Here is a 27555-nt window from a genome sequence, read left to right as displayed (position 1 = left end):
AGTTAGCACTGGTTGATTGTATTACAGGGAAATTTCACTTACCCTTTTGTACCTTTCAACATTTCTAGATTAACTTTTTCTAGGGTCTTTTTTTTTTTTTTTTTTTTTTGCTTTTTAAGGCTGCACCTGCAGCATATGGAGGTTCCCAGGCTAGGGGTCAAATCGGAGCTACAGCCGCTATCCTACGCCACAGCCACAGCAATGCAGGATCTGAGCTGCGTCTGTGACCCACACCACAGCTCACAGAAACACCAGATCCTTAACCCACTGAGCTAGGCCAGGGATCAAACCTGCAACCTCATGGTTCCTAGTCGGATTCATTTCAGCTGCGCCACAACAGGAACTCCTTTTTCTAGAATTATGTTTTCATAATCTGAGAAACAATATTTTCTTCTTAATTTTTTAAAAGAAAACACTTATGTAATAATGTGAAAAGTAAAAGAAATATAAGTTTCAACTAAGTAAAGAAGAAATTAAAGGGAAAACACTGGAGGGAGTTCCCATTGTGGCTCAACAGCTGAGGACCCGATGTTGTCTCTGTGAGGATTTGGGTTCAATCCTTGGTCTTGCTCAGTGGGTTAAGGATCCAGCATTGCCAGAAGCTGCAGTGTAGGTCACTGCTGCAGGTCAGATCCAGTGTTGCTGTGGCTGTGGTGTAGGCCAGCAGCTGCAGCTCCAATTTGACCCCTAGCCTGGGAACTTCCATATGCTGCAGGTGCGGCCCTAAAAACAAAAAAGGCTGGAAAGGAAATTTGTCCAAGAATGACAGTGCCTCTGAGTGGACATACATGGTATCTGCCTGATTGGGGTGGGGGCAGGTGAAGGGGTGTTTGCTAGTTATTAGCTTCTTTACACTCTCCTACACTTTCCCCTACTTTTAATAATAAGCAGATATCACCCTGATCACCAATTTTTTCCCCTTGGCCTCAACCACGGCATGTGGAAGTCCCCAGGCCAGACACTGAATTTGCCACAGCAGCAACCTGAGCTGCTGCAGTGACAATGCCAGATCCTTAGTCGCCAGGCCACCAGGAAACTCCAGATCATCATTTTTTTAAATGCCCGACTCTCAGGAGTTCCTGCTATAGCTCAGTGGAAATGAATCCGACTGGTATCCATGAGGATATGGGTTCAATCCCTTGCCTTGCTCAGTGTCTCAGGGATCTAGCATTGCCATGAGCTGTGGTGTAGGTCACAGACGTGGCTCAGATCCCGAGTTGCTGTGGCTGTGGTATAGGCCGGCAGGTATAGCTCCAATTCCACCCCTACCCTGGGAACTTCCATATACCTCAGGTGCAGCCCTAAAGAGCAAAAAAAAAAAAAGGGGGCCCAACTCACTAGGCAAATTCTCTTGCTGTCAAGCCCTAGAGCTGAGGAGTCACATGTTCAGACCTAGAGGCCAGGGAAGAGGTCAGAGGTTGCATCTGCATTTATTTTATTACCAAAAAAAGAAGAAAAACATGAGGACTTCCCCACAGACTTATGAGGGTGGGGTCTTCCTCTGCTCTGAAGGACTCAAATTCCAGTTTTCACTAAAGTCTGAAAACAAAACCTGAGTTTAGACACTGGATCCCATATCTATATTTATTAGTTTGTGCTTTGTCAGAGTAAGAGAAAAAAAAACCTAACATCTGCTGACTGCCTTCTATGTTTCAAGGACTGTATTTAGAACTTTCATATACTAAAAAAGGCTTTACAGATGTCTAAGAACGCTGCCACATGTTACTGCATCATTTGCCTCCTTTCTGTCCCCACCTGCCACACGCCTTTCACAGAGACATACTTGAGGTTTCAGCCTCGAGCGGTTCAGCATTGAATGGGGCAGAAATCAAACCCGTCACATGTCAATACCATGGAGCATGACAAGGATGCAGAGACTGCTTACTTTCAGGAATCACTGGAACTAACAGCCAGGATTGCTCCCAGCTCTCTGGGTTTCTTCATCTCTTCATTAAAACACCACAATTATATACATTACCATTTCCATTTCAGGGATTCCAAAGCTCAGCCAGGCTCACCCAGGTAGAAAGTGGGCAGGTAGAAGCCAGGTTGTCTGACGCCTGATCCACATGTTTGTGCCATTATGCCATGACCCGCCCCCACTATTTAATGTTGGCTGAGTGCACACCTACTTGTGGCATCCAGTTTCTCTCCTCCTATAGGGAACAGAGAAGGGCATTTTCTTTTTTCTTTCTTTTTTTTCCTGCTTTTTTTAGGGCTGCACTTGCAACATATGGAAGTTCCCAGGCTAGGGGTCACATATTGGAGCTGTGGGTACCGGGCTACGCCACAGCCACAGCAATACCAGATCTGAGTCACGACCTACACTGCAGCTCATGGCAATGTGGATCCTTAACCCACTGAGTGAGGCCAGGAATCGAACCCATATCCTCATGGATACTAGTCAGGTTCCTAATTGGCTGAGCCACAAGGGGAACTCCCAGCATTTTCAATTTTTTTAAATTATTTATTATTATTTTTTTCCCACTGTACAGCAAGGGGGTCAGGTTATCCTTACATGTATACATTACAATTACATTTTTCCCCCAGCCTTTCTTCTGTTGCAACATGAGTATCTAAACAAAGTTCTCAATGCTATTCAGCAGGATCTCCTTGTAAATCTATTCTAAGTTGTGTCTGATAAGCCCAAGCTCCCGATCCCTCCCACTCCCTCCCCTCCCATCAAGCATTTTCAATTTTAAAGCGCTTTCTATGTACTAGGCATTTTACCTCCATTGTATCTCTTTAATTTTTTGACAATTCTGTAAAAACCCCTTGCACTGGCACGCATGTGGATATAATTTGACTGCTAATTTACACCACAGGTCCTTTGAAGGAAGGTGAGGCCAGGCAGGAAAAAGCAAGCAACCTCATCTTTAGAAGCAGGGAAGGAAAGAGAAGGTATTTGCCAGGCTGAATCACTCCATTTCTAACCCATGAAACATACACCACCGAATCTGGAAACTCCTGGAATCCCAGCCACTGTCCTGAAAGCTCCAATCAGGTAGGTGCAGGGCCAGAAGTGCCCTCTTTGACAAATAAGCTAGAGCAGGAAACCACCACTAGGTGGCGCCAGACCACAGCCGGCACAGCGACAGGTGGGAGCCACACAACCCGCTGAGAATTTCCGGCTGGCAGGTGTTGGAGGTTGGCTGGGATCACTAATCCTGCACCTTAGGCAGTTTAATTCCACTTATTGCATTAGATGCAGTTTTATTGAGTCTTTGTTTTGCAGGCTATAGTATCACTTTGCTCCAGAAGGGGTATCTCTTAGATGGGTCAGATCAGAAGGTGGATTTCTTTCTTTCTTCTTCTTCTTCTTCTTTTTTTTTTTTTTTTTTGGCTGCCCCATGGCATATGGAAGTTCCTAGGCCAGGGATCAGATCCAAGCCATAGTTGAGCTCTACACTGCAGCTTCAGCAACCAGATACTTTAACCCACAGTGCTGGGCTGGGGATCAAACTTGCGTGCAGTTGCAGGTTATGCCACAGCAGGAACTCCAGAAGGTGGATTTCCTTTTTTTTTTTTTGTCTTTTTGCCATTTCTACGGCCGATCCCATGGCATATGGAGGTTCCTAGGCTAGGGGTTTAATCTGAGCTGTAGCTACCGGCCTATGCCAGAGCCGCAGCAACACCCACAGCCGCAGCAACACAGGATCCAAGCTGCATCTGCAACCCACACCACAGCTCATGGCAATGCCGGATCCTTAACCCACTGAGCAAGTCCAGGGATCGAACCCGCAACTTCATGGTTCATTAACCACTGAGCCACGACGGGAACTCCCCAGAAGGTGAATTTCTTGACCTTCCCAATCACACCCACGAGGCAAGTGGTGACAAGGTTTCTATCCTCACATTTCCCATGCTGGGACATAGCTTGGAGATAGCAGGGCTGGGCCAGAGATGATACGGACCAGAAGATAAAGTGGAATAGTCAAGGCGTGAACACCAGAAAATTAGGCCAGCAGATTTTCAATTTTAGCAGAATCACCAAGTGGGTTGGCTGACACACAACTGCTGGCTCCCTTCCCAGAGATTCTGATTTAGTAAGTCTGGGCAGGGCTGGAGGATGTGCCTTTCTAATGAGTTTCCATATGATGCTGACTGTGCTGATCCAGGGACCACACTGGGAAAACCACTGAGTTACACTCTGCCTCAGGCCTGTCTCTGAACCAGCATCTCCACGTGATGAGATTCATCCTGGTTAAACAAAAGTGCCAACAGAAGACCTGGAACATCCCTGAACAATTAGCTTCAAACAAAGTTCTTGAAAGGGAGATTGTGTCTGTGTTACATGTTTAGAACTCTAGTTTCAGAATCCCCCAGCTTCTGGCAGAGGAATGCCCTGTACTAAGAAACAGCTAAGGATATGCACAAGAAAAACATACTAAATAAAGAGCTTTTCCAGGAAGTTCATGTGTGACACAGTGGATTAAGGATCTGGCGCTGCTGTAGCTGTGGCGCAGGTTAAAGCTGTGGTGTGTGTGCTCGCTTCGGCAGCACATATACTAAAACTGTGGTGTGGATTTAATCCCTGGCCTGGGAACTTCCACATGCCATGCGTGCAGCCTAAAAAAAAAAAAAAAAAAAAAAAGAGAGAGAGAAGAGAGAGCTTTTCCAGAGTTTAGAATACAGTAGTCAAATTGGCTCTTTATTTTCCAATCACAATATTTTATAAAATATTGACTAATAAATGTACAGACTCATCAAGAATCTACTCCAAAAACCACTTTCCATAGAAACAGTGGATGAATATTTTATATATGCCTTTGGGGGAGCGCCTTCAGATGAAAAGAGAAAAATGTGGATAAGATCAGTGTAGCCTGATGAAGGACACAGCAGCTGAGGATGACACAAAGACAGGTCAGACATTTAATGTGACAAAAAAAACTAAGCTTGCAATACTTAATTTTCTCCTTTGTTTCTAGAAATAGAAACAAATCATCTATTCCATAAAAGTGACTGGCTATAAGACTTTACCATGTGCCCTAAAAAGCAAAAAATAAAAATAAATGAAAAGGGGGGAGTTCCCTTCGTGGCTCAGCAGTTAACAAACCCAACTAGTATCCATGAGGATGCTGGTTTGACCCCTGGCCTCGCTCAGTGTGTTAAGGATCTGGCGCTGCCATGAGCTGTGGGGTAGGTCGCAGATGCAGTTTGAATCCCGAGTTGCTGTGGCTGTGGCTGTGGCTGTGGCTGTGGCGTAGCCCTGTAGCTACAGCTCCAATTCTACTCCTAGTCTGGAAACTTGCATATGAGGCAAAAAAAAAAAAAGAAAGAAAAGAAAAGAAACTTACTGCAAGTTTGTTTCCCAAATGCCTCCCTAAAAAGTAGAAATGCAAGGTTTTCCTGACCATGAGAACAGTTCCAGAGAAAAGTAAAAACTAGCAGTCATTTGGCTTGTGTTTTAATTGCACTGTTCTAATTTATAACTCCTACCTGTTGTTGTCCACAGTGGCTACAGGCCATAAGTGGTTACTATATGTAAATTTGAATTAATTCAAATAAAATAACATTACAAATTCAGTTCAAGTACTTGAAGCGTTCCCTGATGGCACAGCAGGGTATCTGGTATCACTGCTGTGGCTCGAGTTACTGCTGTGGTGTGGGTTTGATCCCTGGCCCGGGAACTTCTGTTTGCCAAGGGTATGGCAAAAAAACCCAGTATTTGAACAAGTACATTTCAAGTCCCCGAAGGCCACTTGTGACCAGGGCAGCTGTAGAAACACCTGCATCATCCACAAAGATCTATCTGAGCTACTTTTTCAAACAGCTTTTACCAGAATAGGCAACTCTTAAAAGGTATCGCTGGGGAGCGGAGAAGGGAAGTATTGGGAGTTCGGGATCAACAGGTGCAAACTAGTATATATAGGATAGATAAACAACAAGGTCCTATGGTATCAGGGAACTATATTCCATATCCTGTGATAAACCATAACAGAAAAGAATAGGAAAAAGAAGAAATATATGTATAACTGAATCACTTTGCTATACAGAAGAAATTAAACAACGCTGTAAATCAACTATACTTTAATAATTTTTAAAGGTATACCTAAATAATGAAGCCAAAGAGAGAAACCAACCACAATGGTTCGGCTCCAGTGAACAGATCAACCTGGATTCTGCAGGCTGATCCGTCCCAGTGGGACAAGGAAGAAGGCAGGAGGAGCAAAGTGGGGAAGCTCTCGGGCTGGGGTCCTTGGCTTTGCCACTTCCTGTGGGAGGCTGGCCGGTCCCCTAAACCCCCGGGGCTCCTCCACAGAGGGAGTTGGGAAGCCGATCACAGTGGGGAAATGGCACAGTGCTGATCATACAAAGGATATGGCATAGTCACTGCTGCCAGGATCCCGTCAATAACCTTCCATTACTGAAGCTACAAATCATATCCACCTCTGGCTGCCTCTTGGTCCAAATCCTCCAGGTCACTTCTTCCTTCTCAGTAAAGGGCCAGGTTTTGTTTTTATTCTGTTGGACTTATTTTCTCGTAAAACACAATAATGTGGGGAAATGAACCATAGGAAATCCAAGCCCCAATATCCTCTGTCAAATTGTTACGAATGGTTCCAATTTCTGTTGAAGTTGTTAGGAAAAGCCTCCATTTCTAGCCTCACTGGCCGGCACTGGTCGAGGACCACACTCTGGGTTGCCTGCTCTACACTCCAATTCTGTTCTCACCGGACACTCCTGAGCCTGTTTCCTTACAGTTTTAGGAATCCACTCTCTTTTTGTTTTCCAAGCCCACTCTTCCAGATCATCATCATCTGGGTCAGAGAAGAGAATACTGCACCCAGAAAAAAATCCTAGAGGGTCTCTTCTGAGTATTTGGCAGAGCACCGTTCAGCACATGCATGTGAGGAAACCTACCACGGCGGGTAGTAAAAATCCTCCAAAAGGATGAGAGAAAATAGTGCCTGGTGTTCACAAGGGCCAGAAACAGTCTGGGAAAACATAATAATCCACGGGATGCTGAGTAAAACGCTCAGAAAGGTTTTGCCCCAGGAGGGGGAAATGATGAGCCCTAGACTGGGCTCTGCTCTAAACCCACTTAGCAAATCATAAAATCCACACTGGAAGGGACCCTTTCCAAATAATGTGTCTACAACCCCCAGAAGATATAATGCTCAAGATTTCACAGAATATAAAAATATCCAGGACTCAAACAAGGTACAGTTCACAATGTGCAGCAACCAATCAAAGATTATTAGGCTTGCAAAGAGGCAAGAAAACACCACCCATAGTGACCAAAGTAATCAGTCTCTGGAAATCAACCCAGATCTGACACAGACATTAGAATTACTAGTAAAGAAGGGCATTATAAGTTATTGTTACTCTATGCCATATGCCCCCAAAGTTAAAAGAGAGACACAGAAGATATTTTTTAAAGGCCCCAACTGAACTGCTAGAGGTAAAAAGCAAAATGACTGAGATGAAAGATATACTGAATGGGATTAAAAGCAAATTACATGATGCAGGAGAAAATAGCTGTGAAATTAAAAGCAAAACACCAGCAACTGTACAAAATGCAACAGAGAGGAAAAGAATGAATAAAATGAAAAGACCATTAAGTGAGCTGTGAGAAAACTTCAAGACACTTCATCAAGAAGCCACCAGAGTCCCCGAAGGAGAGAGGAGAGAGAGTGTGGCAGAAAATTGGAAGAAATGATTGCCAAAAATATTCTAGATTTGATGAAGACCATCAACTCACAGATCCAAAAAGCTCAACAAACCCAAGCACAAGTGTGTCAAGGGAGAGCATCACCAAATGTCTCAAAATCCAAGTTCCCATTGTGGCTCAGTGAGTTAAGAACCCAACATAGTGTCGGTGAGGATGTGGGTTCAATTCCTGGCCTCTGTAGGTTAAGGACCCTGCGTTGCCACAAGCTATGGCATAGGTCACAGATGCAGTTCAGATCTGCTGTGGCTGTGGCTGTGGCATAGGCTGGCAGCTGCACCTCCGATTCGATCTCCGACCTGGGAACTTCAGTATCATAAAAAGAAAAATTTAAAAAAAAACTTCTCAAAATCAATAATAAGGAAAATCTTAATCAGAGGAAAAAGACATGTTACATACAGAGAGACAAAGATAAAGATGGCATTGAATTTTTTTTTTTTTTGGCCACGCCCATGGCATGCGAAAGTTCCCGGGTCAGGGATTGGACCCACACCACAGCAGCAACCGCAGCCACTGCAGTGATGATGCTGAACCCCCAACCACTAAGCCACTGGGGAACTCCTGGCATTGGATTTCTTATTGAACACAATACAAGCAAGCAAACAGCAAGACACATCTCTAAAAATCAAAGACCTAGAATTCTGTACCCAGCAAAAAATATCTTTTTAAACCAAAGTGAAATAAAGATGAATTCAGACAATCAAAAGCTAAAAGAGGAGTTCCTGTCGTGGCTCAGTGGTTAATGAATCCGACTAGGAACCATGAGGTTGCCGGTTCAATCCCTGGCCTTGCTCAGTGGGCTAAGGATCCGATGTTGCCGTGAGCTGTGGTGTAGATTGCAGATGCGGCTCAGATCCAGCATTGCTGTGGCTCTGGCGTAGGCCAGCAGCTACAGCTCCAATTCGACCCCTAGCCTGGGAACCTCCATATGCCATGGGAGCGGCTCAAGAAATGGCAAAAAGACCAAAAATAAATAAATAAATAAAATTTAAAAAAGTAAAATCTAAAGGAATTCATCATAGGCAGAGCTGTACTATATATATATTTATATAAAAAAATTAGGTGAACTCTTACAAGGAGAAAGAAAATGGTACCAGATGAAAATCTGTATCTCTACAAGGGAATGAAGAGGACCAGAAATAGTAACTGCATGGATAAATAAGATTTTTTTCTTCTTAGTTAAATCTCTTTAAAAGATAATTCACCAGAGCAACGGAACAAAATTGAGAGACCAGAAATAAACCCTTACATTTAGGGTTAATTAATTTTTGATGAATTTGCCAAGATAATCCAATTGGGAACGAATAGTCTTTTCAACAGCTGGTGCTAGGAAAACTGGCTATCTACTTGCAAAAGAATAAAGTCAGGTCACTGCCTCACAGCACGTACACACATCAACTCAAAATGGATCAAAGAGCTCAACCTAAGAGCTAAAATTATAAAATTCTTAAAAGAAAACATGGGCATGAATCTTCATGAACTTTGGTAGGGCAATGTTTTCTTAGATAAAGCACCAAGACCAAAAGAAACAAAAGAAAAAACTGATAAATTAGACTACATCAAAATTAAAAACTTTTGTGCTGCTAATAATAACATCAAGAAAGTGAAGCAGGGCACAAATGAGGGAAATTATCAGTAAATTATACATCTAATAGGAAACATATGTAGAACATATAAAGAACAATTAGAACTCAATAATACAAAACCCAATAACCCAAATGGGTAAAGGATCTAAATAGACATTTCTCCAAATAAGACATCCAAATAGGCCCATGAAAAGATGCTCCACATCATCAGTCATGGAGGAAATGCAAAACAAAACCACCTTGAGATTCAACTCCACAGTCCCTAGGATGGTTAGAATCAAAAAGTTGGACCAAAAAAAAGTTGGACAATCACAAGTGTTGGCAAGAATGTGGTGCTATTAGAATCCTCATACAGCTCAGTGGGTTAAGGATCTGGTGTTGCCGTGAGCTGTGGTGTAGGTTGCAGATATGACTCAGATCCCGAGTTGCTATGGTTGTGGCATAGGCTGGCAACTATAGCTCCGATTTGACCCTTAGCCTGGGAACTTCCATATGCCATCAGTTTGGCCCTAAAAAGACACACACACACACACACACACACACACACACACACACACACACAGGCTTGCCTTATGTCTTTCACAAGAGAAGCCACAGAATGCCTGCTGTGCCCAGAGCCCCTAGGAAGCCCTCATGAGTCCACCCCATGATCCACCTGATAGGCAGTCCCAGGTCTGTCAAACCACCTGTGAAACAACCTGGCTCAAAAGGATGACCTCCACCCATCAGAGTCACCCTCCTGAATCTACACTGGAAAGAGAAGCAGGGGGGTGTGAGTAAGTGGTAGGAGATCAGGCAGAAAATAGATGCACAGAGAGTACAGAGGGGCCATTAAGAGTCTTGTGCAGGCTGGAAATCAGAGGCAGCAGGGAGTGTGGGTAAAAGGATACATAACACGGAGGAGAAATGGCCCATCAGCAGTGGGCAAACAGCAGATTCACTTAAGACAAGCACATGGAGGGACAGAGAGCCTCCCACCTCCAGAACTGACCCACTCCACGAAAGGGCTCCAGCTGCTGCTGGACCACCAGCATTCTTTCAGCAAAGACTTTGTTCTTAAGGTGACCTAGGCACATCTTTGTTCCAGAAAACCCAAAGAACCCGTCCAAATTATTTATATGTTAATCAGGAGTCTTTCAATTGCAAGTGACTAAAACCCAGTGCAAATGGAATCTTTTCTTTAACAAAGAAAATAATTAGTTCCAGTAATTAGGATGCCAGTGAGTGGTTGGCTTCAGAATTGTCCAGATCCCCGCAGGCTTAAGTGGTGTCACAAGTATGTCTCCTCCTATTTCTCAACTGTGTTTGCCTCTGGGCTGGTTTCAATCCCAAGAAGAATCTCCCTTTAGGTTGCCAGATAGCCACTGCAGTCAGCATCTTCTAAGATGGCCTCAGTGATCCTGCTATTTACGGTCTTATGTAATCCCTTCCCCTTGAGTAACTTGATTCTGATAAAAAAAATGGGCAATGTTTAAAAAAAAAAAAACCATACATTGCTGATGAGAAAGTAAAATGGTACAGCCACTTTGTAGAACATTCCCCAAACTCAAACATCATTACCATATGACCCAGCAATTCCACACCTAAGTATCTATCCAAGAGAAGTGAAAAAATATGTCCACACAAAAATATGCACAGGAGGAGTCCTCTGGTGGCCTAGTGGTTAGGGGCTTGGCATTGTCACTGCTATGGCTCAAGGTGCTTTTGTGCTTCACGTTTGGTCCCTGGCCCAGGAGCTTCTGCAAACCCCAAGCATGGGGGGAAAAAAATGCCATGCACAGGAATCTTCATAGCATCATTATTTATAATACCCAAGAAGTGAATGGATAAATGAAATGTGGTCTATGCATACAATGAATTATTTATTCAGCCATAAAAAAATTAGGTTCTGATACAGGCTATAACACAGATGATGTGGATCATATTATGCTAAGTGAAAGAAGCCAGTTACAAAAGACCACATATTATATGATTCTTTTTATATGAAACAGCCAGAATAGGCAAGTCTATAGATGAGTGGTTGCTTAGGGCTAGAAAAGAGGGGTGGGGAATTGGAAGTGATAGCTTATGGGTACAGGGCAATGGGTAAGCGCCACCTTTATGCCCTCCAACATTTATTTGGTATTAATCATGTGCTCAGTATTATACCAAAAGTGTCAGATCAAGGGTAAATCAAGAATAATTAGACACTGTCCCCATTCTTTCTTGCCACTGTCTCTAGCCTGAGTGCCCTGGAGCCCACAGTCACACCAAACATCCCCTACTCTGGTGTCTTGTCACCCTCGTGCTTCTTCCCACCTAGGTACATACCACTCTCCTTGATTGCAGCTATGCAACCACTCTGGGGCTCTACTTCCTCTTATGGAAATGAGTGTGGTTGGGACACACGAAGGGCATGAGACAATGGAGCAAATATTCCACAGTGGCGCATAGCAGCACCCATGTCAGAGGCATGGCAGCACTGATGGAAACTGTCAGTATACATATGGGGAAGGCAGGGAAGGGAGATGGAGGGAGGGAGAGAGATTTATTGGTTATAAGGAGTTGGCTCACATGATTATGAGTGTTGACAAGCCCCAGATCTACAGTCAGCAGGCTGGAGGCCCAGGACAGCAACGGTGCAGTTCCAGTCCAAACGCAGCTGTTCAAGGCAGACAGGCAGGAGGAAACCCCCTTACTCCAGGAGGGTCTGCTTTTGGATTCAGTTCAGTCCTTCAACTGATTGGGTGAGGACCACCCACATGAGGGGGAGCTTTACCCAGTCTACCGATTGCTGCTTCCATCTAGAAACACCCTCAGAAACACACCCAGAAAAATGTTTGACCAAACATAGGCACCCTGTGGCCCAGTCAAGCTGACACAAGATTAATCATCAGAGGGCCAGACCAGAGTTAGGGATAGAAGTCTAAGAGAACATTTGAGCCAGAGAACTTTTGAGAAGAGATGCTCTTAGCAAAACGAGGGCGCCACAGAGACCTGAGCAGTGAATACGATGCCAGAATAAAGCTCCGCAGATCTCACTCCCTAAATCCAGGATTCTGGCTCTGAGATGAGACATCCAGTGCGACATCTTCATGCTAATTAGGGCAAAGTGCCCCCCACCCCATGTCAGAGCACTGCACTCTGCTCTCAGAGTCCAGGAAACACTGCATACCACCAGGTCTCACCTTGGTCTGGGATTACTGGAGGAAAGGGTGCAGATCTCCCCCCAGACCATGCCTGTGCAAAGATCAGGCACCTGAAATGCAGATGTGGCAACTAAGGATGCAGGTCACATTGGAGTTACCCTCACGACACAGCTCAAAAATCCCATCCTCCTTTAACGTCACAGGCACAAAGAAGCTGATATTCCCCCACTGTCAGGACTTCACAGCCTCTGATTTGCATCAACGACTGATCTGGGAAACCAAGTCTGGTTCCAGTTCCGGTGCACCCAGCAGAACTGGGTTTGCTGGAGAGGAACACACGACCCTCTGACCACAGGCCAAGTAAAAGCCTACCTCTCCTCCACCTCCACTCTCCGACTCGCACAGCCCTTTGCCCAGCTTTGTCTATTTTGGTCGTTTCCTGATCTCACCCCTCGCCCACTGATGTCCTCTGTGTGGACCCGCTCTCCTTTTCTCACATTCTTCCTCTTCAGCTTTTTCCCTAAATCCAGCTGACTCATCCCCTAAATGCTGAATATGATGAGAAATATTGGGATGACTCAACAGCTCAGAAATTCAGAGATCAAAAGCCTTAAAAAGGAACAGACTTCTGGATTTTTGGTTTTTTCTTTTTTTTCTGGCTGTGCCTGTGGCATACAAAAGTTCCTAGACCAGGGATCAAACTGTGCCCCAGCAGTGACAATTCCAGATCTTTATCCCACTGCACCACCAGGGAACTCCAGAAACAGACTTCCAATCAAAGTTCTGAATCCATTTCTCCCCTATGGGTGCATCCGACTCCCTACTGAATTCTAGCTCCCCCCTTCCAAGTCTCAGGGCACTCTTATGAATTCGCAACTCAAAAGCATCTGAAAACCCAACCTTTGCTGTCACACAGCCCCCAGGCTGCAGCTGAGACATCATGGTAAGATCCCAGCTGCCTTTCCTTAGTGCACAGTTTCTCTAAGCAAAGCTAATTTGATACAGCAGCTGCAAGCAAGCAAGGGCCATGGTTCTACTTGGCCCCGGGTTCAAGTATCAAGCAGGCTATTTAACACTGAGGTAACCAATCACAAGCAAACTAAACTCTCCCAGCCTCTGGTCACCTGTAACACGGGGGTGATAATAACGCTGAAGAGTTACAAGGATTTCATGAGCTACTGTGGGTAGAGGGCTCAGGGCAGGGTCAGGCCAACTATAAGGTAGGAAGCTCGCCTGTGAATTGCTTATAAACACTGAGATGACTCTTACCAAAGCAGGCCTGCTGCAAATTTAAGGAAGACCACTCTAGGAGTTCCCATCATGGCGCAGTGGTTAACGAATCCGACTAGGAACCATGAAGTTGCAGGTTCGACCCCTGGCCTTGCTCAGTGTGTTAAGGATCCGGCGTTGCCGTGAGCTGTGGTGTGAGTTGCAGATGCAGCTTGGATCTGGTATTGCTGTGGCTCTGGCGTAGGCCGGTGGCTACAGCTCTGATTAGACCCCTAGCCTGGGAATCTCCATATGCCGCAGGGCTCAGGAAAAGGCAAAAAGACAAAAAAAAAGAAGACCACTCTAGATTTTTTTTTTCTTCCGCTTTTTAGGGCTGAGCTCTCGGCATATGGAGGTTCCCAGGCTAGGAGTCTAATCGGAGCTACAACTGCTGGCCTACGTCAAAGTCACAGCAACACCAGATCCAAGCCCTGTCTGTGACCTACTCCACAGCTCACGGCAACGTTGGATCCTTTAACCCACTGAGCCAAGTCAGGGATGGAACCCACAACCTCATGATTCCTAGTCTGATTCGTTTCCGCTGTGCCACGACAGGAACTCCAAGGAAGACCGCTCTAAATCAACCTCCACTATTTCAGAACTACGGCATTTCCAAAGGCTGGGTTGATAAGACAGCATACACAAAGTCAACGAAAAAGGCTAACATGATTTCAGAGGCAGCACTTGGACTTGGTAAGAGAAACAAAACAACCTCTAAGGCTCCTCCTGTGCCTCCAATGTGAACTTACTGGTTGATGAATCATGAGTCACTGATTTATTCACTAAGATTTATTCACTCTGTCCCACACACTGGGCTTAGTTCTAGGCTTTTTTTTTTTTTTTTTTGGTCTTTTTAGGGCCACACCTGCAGCATATGGAAGTTCCCAGGCTAGGTGTCGAATTGGAGCTTCAGCTGCTGGCCTACACCACAGTCATAGCAACACTGATTCTGAGCCACGCCTGTGACCTACACAACAACTTATGGCAAAGCCAGATCCTCAACCCACTGAGCAAGACCAGGAGTTGAACCTGCGTCCTCATGGTTACTAGTCAGATTCGTTTCCACTGAGCCATGACAGGAACTCTGCTTCTACTTGTTTTACTTACCTGAAGGAAAGAAATGGCACTTTCTAGTGTTCTAGATACTTTCACACCAATGAACTTTCCCCTTGGGATCTAAATCAGAGGTTTCACTATAAAATCCCTGTACAATCTTTACCAGACCTGGATGTTTGGATTTGGGAAGGTGACAGGGACAATGGCATATATTCTATATTCGTAGTTATGTTGTTTTTTTTCCCTGAAGGATGGCTGGTCGACCACCGTGCATTCCCTACTCAGGAATGTAAGCACTAGGGCACAACACTCAGAGTCACCTGTTTTGGCCATGACCTGCACTTCCCAGCCCTGTCCCATGAGTGGACCTCATCTGGCCTTGGGTTGCCTTCCTCTGAGCTCAGGACTGTCCTGGGCATAATCCCCATTGGCCTTGGAACTACCCACTTCCCCCCAACCCCCACCCCTAAGACCAAGGTACCTCAAGTCCATGGGCTTCTGGCGGGAGTATCTCTTATCTAGTCCATCATTTTCCAACTCATAATGGCTGAGAAATAAGAGAGGCCACAAACACGGCAAAATGGTTTCACCGAGACTCCAGGACAGAATTTATTTAGCCTTTACAAAATGAACAAAATCTTACTTTTTGGACCTAAAACAGCCTGAGGTGAGGACACAGAGCCTGACCTTCTCTCTCCCTCATAGTCTATTCTAGAAGGTGCCAAAGTAACTCCACTTGACCCCACAAGTCCAGCACACTTTGTCTTCCTTCTCGTTCTGCCTCTCTCAGGCCATAGACAGGTGCCAGCTTCTCCTCAGACAGGCCACTTGACACACCGTGTCCAGACACATAACAAGTGGCTGGCAGCCAAGGCCACGCCTGCCCTCTCTACTGACCCCCTCCTGTCCCATGCTGTGCCAGCAGCTCCTGAGAGTGTCCAGTTGGGAGCATGGCCAACCTGGGTGGGCAGAGCCCGTGGGGGAGAGGGAGACCCACAATACACATCTCCATGACAACCAACACACCCACTGCCACTGAGGAGCACATCAAGAAAGAACTTCAACAGACCACAGAAACGCCCACACACCTCACCCTGAATGCTTACCCCTGCGAACAAACACCAAGGAAACAATTCAGCAGAGGGAGAAAAACATGCAGGCACAAAGACATTCACTGGCTCAACATGTAATAACCAACAAATCTGGGACCGCTACGGGCCATCAAACCATGGGACAGCTCAGTTGACGACTGTGTAACTGTTAAAATGATTATTATGAGGATTACAGAGACATGGGTGAATTTATGACATGAATATTCAATCAAAAAGGATACAGCATGAGGAGGTCCCATCGTGGCTCAGTGGTTAACGAACCCAACTAGCATCCACGAGGGTGCGGGTTCGATCCCTGGCCTTGCTCAGTGGGTTAAGGATCCGGCATTGCCATGAGCTGTGGTCGAAGACGCGGCTCAGATCCCAAATTGTGGCTGTGGCGTAGGCCAGCGGCTACAGCTCTGATTCGACCCCTAGCCTGGGAACCTCCATATGCCACGGGTATGATCCTAAAAAGCAAAAAAAAAAGGATATAGCACTGTTAACACACTATGATCACAGCTCTAAAAAAACCTACAAATTGGGATAAAATCTAGAAGGAAAAGTGGGAAAGTATTAGTGAAAATAACTGTTCTACGACGAAAACTAAACAGGTTTCTGTCTTTAAAATTTTCTTTGTGGCTGTTATGTTGTTCTCAGAACTGAAAATGAACTAAATATTGTTGCTCATTCCAGGTGGAACCAGAGAACTTGCACCATCCAGATTCTGAGGTTGTCTAGGCGCGGGAGACCTTGGGAATCATCCCAGGACACAGGATGGGAGGCTTGGAAGGGGCTGCTGTCAGAGAGTCTCCAGGAGATGAGACAGTCTCGTCAGTGATGAGGTGGGGCTCTTGGCCACCCCTCAGAACGGAGCTACAGGTAAGCACACTTGGCCATGCCCACAACTGGCTGCTCAGCATCCTACAACCTGCACTGCAGTCACTGGCCCTTCTGCTTCAGCATCATTCCTTTTGGAGTATGGGCCAGGGATATAGGCACCGCTGGCATGTCTTTCTTCCCTCCTTCCTCCATTCCTCCCTCCCTTTCTTCCTTTTCTTTATTTTGTTTTTTAGGGCCACATCTGTGGCATATGTAAGTTTCCAGGCTAGGTGTCAAATCAGAGCTACAGCTACCAACCTACGCCATGGCCACAGCAATGCCAGATCTGAGCCGTGCCTGTAACCTCTCGACAACACCAGATCCTTAACCGACTGAGTGAGGCAACAGATCGAACTCACATCCTCATAGCTACTAGTTGGGTTCATTACCGCTGAGCTATAAAAGGAACTCCTGGAGTTCCCATCGTGGCTCAGTGGTTAACGATTCCAAGTAAGAACCATGAGGTTGCTGGTTCGCTCCCTGGCCTCGCTCAGTGGGTTAAGGATCCAGCGTTGCCGTGAGCTGTGGTGTAGGTCGCAGGCGCAGCTCAGATCTGGCATGGCTGTGGCTGTAGCATAGGCCAGTAGCTACAGCTCCGATTGGACCCCTAGCCTGGGAACCTCCATATACCGCAGGTGCAGCCCTGGAAAGAAAAAAAATAAAAATAAAAAAAAAATAAAAGGAACTCCACTGTGAGTCAACCTTGAGAAATTCTCTTCCCCTTTCTGGCCCCATTTTCTCTTCTACCATCGAAGCAGCAGCCTTCCTCCAGCTGTGCACGTCCACGTGCTCAGGCTCACAGAGACACAGTTGAGGACCCATGGAGCTAGGATGTGCAATACCCTGGGCTTCCCTCTGCTGAAAGCAGCTACAGGGCAGCAGTAAGTGAAATGAACAGAGGCAAATGATTTCTGGCATCCACAAGAAGCCACTCAGACACGTTCCTGGGTCTCCAACTGCTCCCTGTGCGTGGGGAGGAAGCCTACCCCACAGCAGGAATGTTACCACCCTCACTTTCTGATGGGGAACTCAGAGTTTCCTTCAGCAACTCTGTTCTAGTGCCTGGTTTGCTGGCACCAGAGTCACAGAGAGGGTGGTTCATGCTTATATGTGAGAAGGAAGGGCATGCCCAGTTCAGGAGAAAGATTCCTTCCAACTCAGGGAACAAGGAAGGCTTCCTGGAAGAGGAGGCATTGGAGCTGGGTCCTAAAGGCTGGACAGAATTTCAATGCATGAAGGGAGTGGGAAGAGGCAGTTCTAGTGAGCGGATGTGGAAGAGTGGAATTCAGTGTGCTTGTGATGAGCAAGTAGGAAGCAATAAGCCAGAGACTAGACCACAAGGGCCTTAAATGCTGGAGCAAGCAGACATCCCGAAGCAGCTGGCTTCCTAAGTGTTCGTCCTAATTTGAAGATAAACTCAACCCATTAAAGAACTGACAGCTCGTCAAGCAATCACAGGTGGAACCAAGAGACTCACCCCAGGTTTCCCTCCCACAACAACTTTCTTAGTTCAAATGGCAATCGCTTGAGGTAAAAAAAACAGCCTCTGCTCAATATTTATTTTCTTTTTTCCTGAAAGACAGAGCAAGTGCTGAGAAACATTTGCAGGAGCCAAATGTCAAAGATAATTTGTAAAAGAAGGCAAGATCACAACTCTTGCACAGATAAAACACAAAGCCAGGTCCAAGATTTTATCTAACTCCACAGTTAATAAAGAACGAATAAGATGTTACAACTGGGAGCCTGCAAAGAACCATCCATATGCAGACCACCAGAAATGTCAAGGTAAATCTGCTTAAACGATGCAAAACTGGTCGCTCTCCACAAGCGAACAATCAATAGCATCCCAGCCAGACACAGTTTGCATGGCTGTGGACAAGAGGCATGGGCCTTGGGAGTTCCCATTTAGCTCAGTGGTTAACCAATCTGACTAGGAACCATGAGGTGGCAGGTTCGATCCCTGGCCTTGTTCAGTGGGTTAAGGATCCAGTGTTGCCGTGAGCTGTGGTATAGGTCACAGATGCAGCTCACATCCTGCGTTGCTGTGGCTCTGGCGTAGGCCAGCGGCTACAGCTTCGATTAGGCCCCTAGCCTGGGAACCTCCATATGCTGCAGGAGCGGCCCAAGAAATGGTAAAAAAGACCAAAAAAAGAGGCGCAGGCCTTGCCAACACAATTCTACACCTTACAGGGTGTAACATGGCTCAAGGGCAAGGAAAGGCCCAGAGACGCAGGGAATCCCATAACCAGACAACTCCTACAGTTCCACTGCAGACACTCAGGAAACTGTGATCCATTTCAAAGTCTTTCACAATTTTTCCTACGAAGGTAAGCACCGATCAAGGCATAAACTAAACTCTCAGGCCTGTGTTTCGTGGGAAACTGCAGGGAGGATGCAGCCTGAGGTTTGGAACCGGGCATTTGTCTCTGCCATCAAGGAGTGTCAGGACAGTGTCCACTTGGTGAACTTCAGACCAGGAATGAAGAGGCTCTGGAGGGCTGTGCCACAAACCAGCCAAGAAAGTCCCTCCCCTTCTCATAGGCGGAAGCTTCTAAAAGGAGAAGCCTGGCACCAATCCCAGGTTCCCAGCCCTGGCCACACCTGGGAGTCACCCAAGGAGCTGAGAAACAATACATGTGCCCTACTCTAGAAATTCCACCCCTAGAGAAAAACTTACATGCTGAGAACTACAAAACATTGATAAAGGAAACTGAAGATGATTCAAAGAAATGGAACGATATCCCATGCTCCTGGATAGGAAGAATTAACATTGTTAAGATGGCTATACTAACCCAAAGCAATCTACAGATTTAATGCAATCCCTATCAAATTATCATGACATTTTTTGTGGAACTAGAACAAATAAGCCAAAAATTTACATGGAACCATAAAAGACTCAGAATTCCCAAAGCAATCCTGAGGAAAAAAGAATAAAGCTGGAGGCATAACCCTTCCAGATTTCAGACAGTACTACAAAGCTACAATAATCAAAACAGTATGGTACTGGCATAAATATAGTGGTATGGATCAAATGAACAGAATAGAGAGCCCAGATATAAACCCACACGTCTGGTCAATTAATCTTCAACAAAGGAGACAAGAATGTACAATGTAGAGGAGTTCCTGTCATGGCTCAGCAGTAACAACCCAACTAGTATCCATGAGGATGCAGGTTCGATCCCTGGCCTCACTCAGTGGGTTAAGGATCAGGCGTTGCCATGAGCTCTGGTGTAGGTCACAGACACAGCTCAGATCCTATATTGCTGTGGCTGTGGCACAGGCTGGCAGCTGTAGCTCTGATTTGACCCTTAGCCTGGGAACTTCCATATGCGGTGGGTGTAGCCCTAAAAAGACAAAAAAAAAAAAAAAAAAGGGAATATACGATGTAGAAAGAGATAGTCTCTTCAGTAAGTGGTATGGCAAAGTTGGACAGCTGCATGTAAATCAGTGAAGTTAGAAAACTCCCTTACACCGTACACAAAAATAAACTCAAAATGGCTTAAAGACTTAAATAGAAGACATAAAACTCCTAGAAGAGAACACAGGCAAAACATTCTCTGACACATATTGTACCAATGTTTTCTTAGGTCAGTCCACCAGGGCAACAGAAATAAAAGCAAAATTAAATAAATGGGACCTAATCAAACCTAAAAGCTTTTGTACAGCAAAGGAAACAATAATAATAATTTTTAAAAGACAAATAACAGACCAGGAAAAAATATTTACAAATGATGCAACAGACAAGGGCTTAATTCCAAAATATACAAACAGCCCAGACAATTCAATAACAAGAAAACCAACCCAATCAAAAAAATGGGCAGAAGACCTAAACAGACATTTCTCCAAAGAAGACATAGGAATGGCCAGTAGGCACATAAAAAGATACTCAATATCACTAATTATGAGAGAAATATAAATCAAAACTACAATGAAATACCACCTCACACTGGTCAGAATGGCCATCATTAAAAAGCCTATACATAAATGCTGGAGGCAGTGTGGGGAAAAGGGAACCCTTTTTCCCCACTGCTGCTGGGAATGTAACTGGTACAGCCATAATGGAAAACAGTATGGAGGTTCCACAAAAAATGAAAAATAAAGTTGCCATGTGATCCAGCAATACCATTCCTGAGCATACATCCAGACAAAACTATAATTCAGAAAGATACATGCACCCCAATGTTCACTGCAATATTATTCACAATAGTCAAGACAGAGGAATAGATAAAGATGTGGTACATATATACAATGGAATACTACTCAGCCATACAAAGAACAAAATAATGTCATTTGCAGCAACATGGATGCAACTAGAGATTATCATACTAAGTACAGTAAATCAGAAAGAAAAAGACAAATACCATATGATTATCATTTATATATGGAATCTAAAATACAACACATGACACAATGAACTTATCTATGAAACAGACTCAGACATAAAAAGGGAGTTGCCAAAGAAGAAAGAGGGTGGAGGAGGGATAAATTAGGAGTTTTGGATTAGCAGACGCAAACTACTATATAACTATATATAAAATAGATAAACAGGAGTTCCCGTCGTGGCGCAGTGGTTAACGAATCCGACTGGGAACCATGAGGTTGCGGGTTCGGTCCCTGCCCTTGCTCAGTGGGTTAACGATCCGGCGTTGCCGTGAGCTGTGGTGTAGGTTGCAGACGCGGCTCGGATCCTGCGTTGCTGTGCCTCTGGCGTAGGCCGGTGGCTACAGCTCCGATTCAGCCCCTAGCCTGGGAACCTCCATATGCCGCGGGAGCGGCCCAAGAAATAGCAGTAACAACAACAACAACAACAACAACAAAAACAAAAGACAAAAAATAAATAAATAAATAAATAAAATAAAATAAAATAGATAAACAACTATGTGTACTGTTAGCACAGGGAACTACATTCTATATCCTCTGATAAACCATAATGGAAAGGAATATGAAAAAGAACATATATATTCTGTTATATATAGATAGATAGATATTCAGTTTTATATATATATATATATATATATATATATTTGAATCACTGTGCTGTACACCAGAAACCAACACAATACTGTAAATCAACTATACTTCAATTTTACAAAAAGAAAGAAATTTCACCCCTCAAGCTTCTGATTCTGCTGGTCAGGGTGGGGCTGAGGCATTACTGGCTTTTAAAATCTCCCCGCCCAGGGATTCTAGTGAACAGCCAGGCAAGAGGATAAGACTCCTACCTCCCAGATATTCTGTGCCTTTGTTATAACGTTTCCTTTTAACTGACAGCTGCTGGCCTGGGTAGGGAATTAGAGAACATCAGTGGGACATTTCTCAAAAAGGCTTCTCAAAATTAACCTTTGGTAGAGACCATGAAACAAGCACAGTTCATGACTCAGTCAGCCTTGGCCAAAAGCCTACAATGTTAGAATCTTCCCCTGTGGTTGCCATCAATTCAGTGTTTGCTGAATTAAGCACAGGCCTGGTCTCCTGATTTGCTGCTTTCGGCTTAACACCCGTAATGCAGTACATTGATGCCCACAGGTGTTTGCTTAGAGGCACCAGTATGCGTGTGATGGAACACACACAGGCGTTCATGCACACACTCACACTCAGCTTCCGAATGAAAGATCACATGGGGGTAAGTGATTGGTTCATCACCTTCTTGTTGGCTGGTGCCCACGGTGGGAGAGAGAACTAGCAATGGGGGAGACAACATGAATTCCGGTGCTTTTTTCCCCACTCTTCTGAGACTTCCGATATGCGCGACAGACCTGCTGTCATCAGGGGACTGCTCAGGATCGCCAGGGTTGCCCCAGGTCATTCCTGGTACTCTGTGATAAGTCAGATTACCCTGCTGGGCTTTGTGCTGGTGATACAAAACCCTGTTCTAGAGGACGATGTCCAGCCTTCCTGTAAGACCATGGAGGGACGAGGGACAAGTGTCTCCAGGAAGGATGCTCATCTGTCTCCTTGCTTCCCTGGTCCCTGTGTTCCTCACCATGCCCGCTAACACAGAGAGAGAGAGAGACAGAGAGAGACAGAGACAGAGACACAGACACTTACTGCAGGCTGCACAGGTGAAGCATGCATCATGGTAGAGGTTCCCCATGGCCTGGCAGGCCTGGCCAGCCCCAAACACCCCCTTGCTGCATTTCACACAGGCTCCTGCAAGAGAAAGAATACGGTAGTGAGTCAAGAAGGAAACAGTGTAAAGTGAGTCATAAAAAGCCAAGGGACAAAGTGAGATACCCACCCTTCCCCACAACCAGCCCATCACCAAATCCAGGAGATTACTCTTCTGGATGCCTTTCTCTGGCTCTTTCCCTCCCTCAGCCTTCCAACTCTCAGTCCTCTCAACCATAGGAAGGCCCTCTCAAGTGCAGGCCCTCCCGCCTGGCATGCTACTGTTCAGAATACCTCTGCTTCTTCCACCTACTCTCTTGCCCCAAAGCTTCCAAAGGCTCCCACTGTTGATAAGACAAGGCCAAAATGCTGCACCAAGATTACAATGGGGCAAATCCAAAGGTCAGGCAATTTTAACTAAATTATTTCCTTTAACTCTCAATGGAGACTACCTCACTTTTTACAAAGAATGATCACAGCTCAAGCCCCAGGTCCATCAGATTGCAAGGCTGGTGCCCCCATACTGGCCACTGGATCTCAACTCCTCACCTTTTCTCGGGGGTCCTGCCTGTGCCTTTCGCCCACCCTCCCGTCCCTTCGAGTCCTTTGGCCCTCCTCTGGACCTCCTCCACTGGGGCTTCCCCTCACTCTCTGGCGCTGAAGGCAACAGGATGAGGCCAAAATTAAAAAGTCAAGTTCTGGAGTTCCCATTCCTGAAGCACAGTGAGTTAAGAATCCAACTGTGGAGTTCCCGTCGTGGCGCAGTGCTTAACCAATTCGACTAGGAACCATGAGGTTGCGGGTTCGACTCCTGGCCTTGCTCAGTGGGTTAAGGATCCGGCGTTGCCGTGAGGTGTGGTGTAGGTTGCAGATGCGGCTTGGATCTGGCATTGCTGTGGCTGTGGCGTAGGCCGGCGGCTACAGCTCTGATTGGACCCCTAGACTGGGAACCTCCATATGCCATGGGAGCGGCCCTAGAAAAGACAAAAAGACAAAAAAAAAAAAAAAAAAAAAAAAGAATCCAACTGCAAGATGTTCCCCTTGTGGATGAGGGTTAAAGAACCCGACTGGTATTTGTAAGGATAGGGGTTCAATCCCTGGCCTCGCTCAGTGGATCAAGGATCCGGTGTTGCTGTGAGCTGTGGTATAGGTCACAGTTGTGGGTCAGATCTGGGGTGCTGTGAGCTGTGGTATAGGCCAGCAGCTGCAGCTTCAATTCGACCCCTAGCCTGGGAAGCCCCACATACTGCAGGTGCGGCCCTAAAAAGACAAAAATAAAAATGAGAGGAAAAAAAAGAATCCGACTGCAGTAGCTTGGGTTGCTGCAGAGGCACAGGTTCGATCCCCAGGCCAGCAAAGTGGGTTAAAGAATCCAGCATTGCCGCAGCTGTGGGTCAGATGCATTCCCTGGCCCAGGAACATCCATATGCTGTGGGTGTGGCCATAAAATTTAAAAAAATAAAAAAAAGTCAGGTTCTAACCAGAGCCTCCCACCCACTCACTTCCCTCAGAGTTTGAGTTAACCCAGTAATTTCTCTGAGTATCTGCTTGTTAATTAGAAAAAGGAGGTTAGTTCTATCTGCCCTGCATATTCCCAGGAGCAGCAGGAAAAGCTGCTTGTAAACCAAAGTTCTCAAGAGTTATCTGCCTCACTTCCAAAGTGCCCATGGGAAGACCTGGTCTTGAACTGTAAGTCCGCAATTTACTAGCTATGTGATCAGGGCAGATTATTTCAGCTCCCCGATGTCCTGTTTTTTATCTGTAAAACGAAGACAGTGGTAGCTCCTTACAGGGTTACTGTGAGAGAACACACGAGGAGCGCTTAGCAGAGGGCCCTTCTTTTGTAAAGACTCAATACACAGGCATATGAATCCTAAGGATGATAGTAATGTTTTCCTGCATTCAGCAAGAAGCTGCTTCAACCTAACATGAGCACTCCAAGAAGCTCCAGGCTCCCAGGATCTCACCCTCTGAAAAAGCCAGAAGTCTCTCAGTCTAGACTAGCCCAGAATCTCTGCTGCAGGAGCCCAGGCTCTGGGTCAATCTATGTAAAAGGAAGCCTCGGAGTCTCCCTTCCAAAGAATTCCCCAATTATAGTCAGATGAAAAAAGTCATAATTATGAAAATAACATAGGAAAACTTTTTAAAGGCTTGGGAAGGAAAGAGAGCAAAACTGTTAAATTATAGCTGATCTTTGCATCTTCTGTGTTTAAAACCTTAACAAGAGCAGGCGCTGCTTGATAGCAGAAAAAAGTCCAGTCTTAAAAAGTGTTTGGATATGTTTATAATATAACTAACTGAAAAATCAATTATTTATATATACTATTTACATATAATAGAAATATTATAAATATATATATATAATTGATTTTTTCAAAAAATTTTGTATGTACAAAGAGGTCCCCCAGCATACAGCTGGGTAATTAGCTCACATCCTTGATCAGGGGCTCAAACAACCTTGTCTAACTCTGGTTCCAGTCTCTAAGGCTGCAAATCCCCAGCTATATTCTGCCTGCAGGTTAGAAAGCCTTGTGTTTCAGAGTTCTGATCATTTCAAGGGATAAACTGCATTGTCTTCAAAGAAAATCCAAGCTAACACATCTTTCAAGAAATGCGCCCCCCCACCCAGCCACACCAACCACACCAGGTTCACAGAGAACCCACTAAGCCCAGGGCCCTCACGTGGCTTCACCAACACTCCATTAGGAAGCAGGTGAGGCTGTCTGTAGGAATAGTACTGTGTCAGCTGAGAAAACTGGCTCTTAGGGAACTTCATTTATGGAAACTCTGGGATCACAGTGGTGATTATTTGTACTTCTGTTTCAACACACTTTCAAACACGCAGAAAAGTGGAAAGAATCTTACAGGGCACAGCCATATACCCACCACCCCAATTCAACTCTACAATTGTCAGCATTTTGCTGCCCAGCCCTCAAGCAACCCAACAATCTATCTTACTTGTGGTGCATCTCACGGAAAGATGCAGACAGCAGTCCACTTCAGCCTGCCTATCATTAATGAGAGTTCATTGTTTGCTTACGGTTACCTTTTCAAGGTAAACTTCAGATGGTGAAATGCACAAATTATAAATCCATCATTTAATGAATTTTGACAAACGACCTGTGGTAATGTAAACCCAGATCAAGATAGAGAATATTTCTGACACCCCCAGCAAGTTCCCCAAGGCCCTTCCCTTCCATTGTCTCTTACTGGCTATAAAATTACTTGTGTTTGTGTGTGTGTATGTGTGTATGTGTGTGTGTGTGTGTGTGTATGCACACACATGCAGGATGAGGCTACTGGATAGCTCGTATTTCTATACTTGGCAAGAAGTACTAGGAAATTGAAAACACCTAGGAATTCAGAGGCATCAGCATTTCCTTTTGTCGGATTACTTCATATACAACTCAGGCTGCTTTTAAATCAAGAATTATATCCAGGGAGTTCCCGTTGTAGCTCAGTGGTTAACGAATCCAACTAGGAACCATGAGGTTGCGGGTTCGATCTCTGGCCTTGCTCAGTGGGTTGAGGATCCGGCATTGCCGTGAGCTGTGGCTTAGGTCGCAGATGCGGCTCAGATCTGGTGTTGCTATGGCTCTGGTGTAGGCTGGCGGCTACAGCTCCGATTCAACCCCTAGCCTGGGAACCTCCATATGCCGTGGGAGCAGCCCAAGAAGTGGCAAAAGACAAAAAAAAAAAAAAAAAGAATTATATCCAGGAATTCCCGATGTGGCTCAGGGGAAACAAATCTGACTAGCATCCATGAGGACACAGGTTTGATCCCCGGCCTCACTCAGTGGGTTAAGGATGCGGCATTGCTGTGAGCTGCGGTGTCCTCGCAAGCGTCTTTTACAGAGGTCCAGCGTCTTATCCATCTCTCAACACCAGCAGCCCCTAACAAAGGGCACTCATGAGCCCTCAACAAACACACACAAAAACAGAGAAATGGATGACATGGGCCTCTGCTGAGCACTGGGCGATGGCATAATTCAAACCTGGGGATGGGGAAGAATTTTCTCTTGAAAAATGACAACTATCAGATGATGACATAGTATTAATTATAGTCTTTGGTGATTCTGGGGTTGATTTTCAGACTGCCCATCCCAAGTGCCCTGATTGACTGAACTCTAAACCTTTACAAAGGGCAGCAAAGCCTGATTTGTCCAGCAGTGACAAAAGCACACTCAAAGCAGCCTGGATGGAACATCAAAGCAACGTGAATATAATTCTGCTCACAGGAAGTTCCCATTGTGGCTCAGCGGGAACCAGCCTAACTAGTATCCATGAGGATGCAGGTTTGATCCCTGGCCTCGCTCAGTGGGTTAAGGATCCAGGGTTGCTGTGAGCTGTGGTGTAGGTCGCAGACGTGGCTTGAATCTCACGTTGCTGTAGCTGTGGCATAGGCTAGGAGCTGCAGCTCCAATTTGATCCCTAGCCTGGGAACCTCCATATGCCATGGAAGCAGCCCTAAAATCAATAATAATAATAATAATAATTCTGCTCACAATATGGACCCAAACCACCCCAAATGCAACATCACTTCCTCCCTCTCCATCACTGTGGTCTCTTCACTTAAGCCCTGTAGAAATGTCAGCCATCAAGCACAGAGGAGCAGTGAGACTCGGAGGCGTGGTCAGCCCTTCCACCTGCTGATCCATGCAGTGCCCTCGGGAGGAGGACCCCCTTGAGGACAGCTCGTCAGAGAGGAATGGCGGAACACATCTCCTGAGTCAGCGGGATGCTGTTGACTCGTGATGACATGA

General features: G+C 45.5%; 1 protein-coding gene across 1 annotated transcript in view; it reads right to left on the bottom strand.

Annotated features, from left to right (window-relative positions):
* The window catches only part of LIMD1 (LIM domain containing 1), a 79701-nt gene that overhangs the window by 19222 nt on the left and 32924 nt on the right, over positions 1-27555 (bottom strand). Inside the window, 1 exon segment of the mRNA XM_047771870.1 lies at positions 22733-22834. Coding sequence (XP_047627826.1) covers positions 22733-22834 — 102 coding nt within the window.

Source organism: Phacochoerus africanus, chromosome 1 (assembly GCF_016906955.1).
Source record: "Phacochoerus africanus isolate WHEZ1 chromosome 1, ROS_Pafr_v1, whole genome shotgun sequence".
NCBI lineage: Eukaryota > Metazoa > Chordata > Mammalia > Artiodactyla > Suidae > Phacochoerus > Phacochoerus africanus.
Note: the sequence above shows the minus strand (reverse complement) of the source record. Positions and strands in the feature narration are given on the sequence as shown.